General features: G+C 50.2%; 1 protein-coding gene across 2 annotated transcripts in view; it reads right to left on the bottom strand.

Moving 5' to 3' along the window:
• Csrp1 (cysteine and glycine rich protein 1) overlaps positions 1-4,532 on the bottom strand; it is a 33,140-nt gene that overhangs the window by 10,282 nt on the left and 18,326 nt on the right. For both annotated transcript variants that reach the window (XM_029480667.1, XM_021169373.2), the window contains exon 2: positions 2,361-2,473. In XM_029480667.1, the coding sequence (XP_029336527.1) occupies positions 2,361-2,472 (112 nt within the window). In that variant the 5' untranslated portion in view covers position 2,473. The remainder of the gene's footprint in view (positions 1-2,360; positions 2,474-4,532) is intronic.

Raw genomic sequence — 4,532 nt, 5'->3', positions numbered from 1 at the left:
TGTGTGTATGTGTGTGTGTGTTCTCCAAAGGTCTGTGAAAGGGTTGTTAGACACCCCCACCCTCCCCACTCCCTCTCATACCCCCATCTCCCACCCCTCCACCCCCACTCCCCCCACCAAAGGTCTGCAGCCCTAAAGTAACAGCTGTATAGCAGCTTCTCCTCAACCTGGTTTTCTGCAGTGGCTTCTAATCCCTGACACCTCCTCACACCCTGCCCCAGGCCCTGTTCCTTCCTTTCCAGGACACCCCCTGAATTCCTGACCTCCATCCACGCCTGACGAGAAGCTAGCTAGACCTTCACATTAGGACTTTAGCAGGCGCTCTGGACACAGCTGGTCCCTTTTAGTCCATGATTAAGAAACAGAGAGGAGCCTTTCAGGCCCAGAAGTCCAGACCCCCTTCCCAAGTGGCACCAAGCTGTCTCTTACCCCCTCTGGGGGAGGGGGCGGGGTGGGGATAAAGGCTTGAAAAGCCCCCACATGATGAGCTGCTGAGGACCAGCTGCTGCTGTCTGCGGCCTCCTTGGCAGGCTGGAAGCCAGCAGAGCTCTACAAAAGCCTGTCATCTCCTCATTTATCACACGAACCCTGGGACTGGCCCGCCAGGCCTGCTGGGCAGAGTGAGCACCAGTGCTGGGTGGTGCCAGGCTGGCCTGCTCAGCAGCAGGTAGAGATGTGACTGTCAGGTGAATACACATTCGAGATCAAACCAGATGGGCTGAGCTCCTGGCTACTGATCCTGGGTCTCAGATGGGCTGGGACTTCAGCTCCCAGGAGCTCTCCAGAGCTCCTTTTTGCCGTGGCGCCCTTATCAATGAGCCTGTGTGAGTTTCTATATTTACTGAACACTCACACGGCTTTGTGCTTCTTTAGTTTTACAAACTCCTTTCCCTTCAGTTCTCACAGTAACTTGTCCATCACCACGCAAACAATAGTAAATTATAATCCCAGCCCTGATCAGACCAGACTGGCTCTGAAGACTGAGGCTTAACCAAGGCTTCCTACTGCCTCCTGTCGGGCCTACAAAAAACAAACAAAAAAACAAACAAACAAACAAAACGGCTGCTACACCAGACTTCTGCTGCTCTGGCCACACAAAAAAAAAAAAAAAAAATTAAGAATTGAGGAGAGGGGCTGGAGAGACAGCTCAGCAGTTAAGAGCACTGCTGTTCTTCCAGAGGTCCTGAGTTCAGTTCCCAGCAACCATATGGTGGCTCACAACCATCTGTAATGAGATCTGATGCCCTCTTCTGGTGTGTCTGAAGTCAGCTACAATGCATCATACATTAAGTGAATAAATAAATCTTTTTGTTTTGGTTTTGTTTTTGTTTCTTCGGGACAGGGTTTCTCTTTCTAGCCCTGGCTGTCCCAGAACTCACTCTGTAGACCAGGCTGGCCTTGAACTGAGAGAGCCGCCTGCCTCTGGGTGCCACCACTGCCCATCAAATAAATAAATCTTTTTGTCGTTGTTGGTTTTGGTTTTTCGAGACAGGATTTCTCTGTATAACCCTGGCTGCCCTGGAACTCACTTTGTAGACCAGGCTGGCCTAGAAATCAGAAATCCACCTGCCTCTGCCTCCCAAGTGCTGGGATTAAAGGCGTGCGCCAACACGCTCGGTAAATAAATCTTAAAAAAAAAAAAAAAAAAAAAAAGACTTGAGGAGAAACTTCTCCAAGTCTCCACTTTCAGGACACATCACCTGGCCAGGTACCAGACCCATGGCGGTGTCAGAGGGGCACGGCTCCTGGGTTAAGCCGACCTCCCTCAGTTGCTCTGTGCCCTGCGCATGGTTTTCTATGCCATCGAGGTGCTAGAGCGGCTCACACTGGATCACTGGGAGCAGAGAGCAATGGACTGGGAGCTCTTCCTCCCCTCCATGATGGATGGGTGGGATGAGAACCCTGCTGCCCCTGTGCCCCAGTGAGAGATTTCATCTTCCTCCTCTCTGACCTGCACCACAGGGTGGAGGCCTCTTTTACCTAACGAAGGTAACTGGAAAGCTAGTGAGACTCTGGGTGGAAAAGCGGCTCTCTCAGAAAAATGATAGGAGAGTGGCCGGAACAAAGGGAGAGTGGAAAGTTTTCCTGAGTGAGCCTTTCCAGCTTGGCTCTCAGCCCTGCCCCCTACCCCCACCCCAACACACACCCTGGCCACCCCCACCAGCTCTGGCCAGTTCACCCCTCAGAAAACAGCTTCTGAAGGGAACAAAGAGGCCCTTAAGTGTTTCCCTCCCCGGCTGTGCTTCGGCCAAATGTCAAGCTGTTTACATCCCCAGGGACCAGTTCCCTGGGGTGTCGACAGGCCGAGCTTGTGGGGGCAGGCCTGTCCAGGTCCCCTGGCAGGTCTGGGCGGTACTCACTACACAGGAAGCAGGATTTATGGAAGCTGTTGCCCTCGCACTGGACCTCCTCGGCAAAGTAGACGGTCTTCTGGCACACCCCACATTTCTTGCCTCCTCCCCAGTTTGGCATTCTGGAAAAAAATACACACAAAAATGAGAATGGAGTTCATACACAGGGAGATGAAAATACACACTACACACGGCCCCTTGCAGGGGATGGCCAGTCTGGGAGATTATTTCTGACTTGTTCTTAAGACCATTCTCCAGCTACTACTGGCAAGTGTGTGTGTGTGTGTGTGTGTATGTGTGTATGTGTGTGTGTGCAAGTGTGTGTATATATATGCATGTGTGTGCATGTGTGTGCATGTGTATGTGCATGTATGTGTGTGTGCATGTGTGTGTATATATGTATATGTGTGTATGTGTATGTGTGTGTTCATGTGTATGTGTGTGTGCATGTGTGTATATATGTATGTGTGTATGTGTGTGTATGTATGTGTATGTGTGTGTGCATGTGTATGTGTGTGTGCATGTTTATGTGTGTGTGTATGTATGTGTATGCGTGTGTGTGCATGTGTGTGTGTATGTGTGTATTGTGCGGGCATGTGTGTGTATGTATGTGGGTACATGTAGGGGAGGGAGCTGTCCTCCCTCTCCTACTTCATCCTATTTGCTGGGGAGCTGCTGTGGATTGGCCCTATACTCCACACCCTATATGAAAAGATCATAAGTAAGATACAAGGTTTACAAACAGTATCCAGGCGCAGTGTAAGTGAGCTAGCTGGGCCAGGCGTCAGTCAACACGATACATCACAGAAAATGGCTCCGAAGGGGCAGACCAACCAGGGTCTGTCAATCTTAAAGCAGTGTCAAGTTCACAATTAGGCAAAACTCAGATTGCCAATGGATGGACATACAGGTGGAAGGAAAAGAGCCCAGAAGACACGCGGGAAGGACCATCATCACAATCCATTGGCTGAGTCACTGGCTCTAACAGAGAAAGGAACAGGGTAAGGTAGGACCTGCTGGGAGAGTGCCAAAGCGCGAACGTGGAATGAATTTATAGTCCCAGCTAGCACACACAATCTAGGTATGTTATTTACAAACCATAAGCCTAGACTGGGCAGGTTTGGAGCTATACTAACTTATTCCCCAGCTATAAAGTCCCTTGTCACTTGCTGTTTCTCCTGGCCACGTGCTCATGGTCCATCTCCTCTCATGGGGGCCTCTTCTCTTCCGCCTCTGCCCTTTACTGCTAGAGCCTCCTCTATGATAGCTATTCTTTGACCTACACACACATACAGGTACCATGCCTTCTCTGGTATATAAGATAGGTGGTCGGGGAAGGGTTAAGTCCTACCTGTAATGTTAACACTTAAAAGGCTGAGACACATCTGAGACTAGTCTGAGCTACATAATGAAAAGAACTTGTCTTAAAAATCAAAAGCAAGCCAGATATGGTAGAAGGGCCTATACCATCTCCCCCACCCCTACCCCTCCACTTCCCACCCCACAACCCTCTACTCCTCTATCTCTCCCACCCCCACTCTTCCACCCTCCACCCCCACCACACTCTGAAGATCAGACAGTGTCTCAACAAAAGATAATAAAAGCAAACAAAAAGGTCTAAAATAGCACAGGAGGTGGCCCCACAGGACATTGTCCTCGAGCACTACAGAGCAAGATTTGGGAGCACCCCCTGCCTCTCTAGACCTGCCTGCCCAGGGCCAGGATTAAAGAAAGGCATTGGTGGAGCCTAGGATTCTTCCTTTAATAGGCACTCCAGGGAATACCAAGCAGGTAGGTTGGGCTACCTTGGAAATGTTCCAGGTGTTGGTTCAGAGCTGTGGCCCTGATGTCTGACAGTTCAGTCTAGGTTTGATCCTGCCTCTCACGCGCAGGGTGACCCTGGACAAGGGACTTGGACTTTCCAGACCTTCATTTCTGCATCTTGAAAAATGGGGCTGAGCCGGGCATGGTGGCACATGCCTTTAATCTCAGCACTTGGGAGGCAGAAGCAGGCAGATTTCTGAGTTCAAGGCCAGCCTGGTCTACAGAGTGAGTTCCAGGACAACCAGGACTATACAGAGAAACCCTGTCTTGAAAAACAAAGAAAGAAAGAAAGAAAGAAAGAAAGAAAGAAAGAAAGAGAGAGAGAGAGAGAGAGAGAGAGAGAGAGAGAGAGAGAGA

Source organism: Mus caroli, chromosome 1 (genome assembly GCF_900094665.2).
Source record: "Mus caroli chromosome 1, CAROLI_EIJ_v1.1, whole genome shotgun sequence".
Classification (NCBI taxonomy): domain Eukaryota; kingdom Metazoa; phylum Chordata; class Mammalia; order Rodentia; family Muridae; genus Mus; species Mus caroli.
This window is presented reverse-complemented; position numbering and strand designations above follow the sequence as displayed.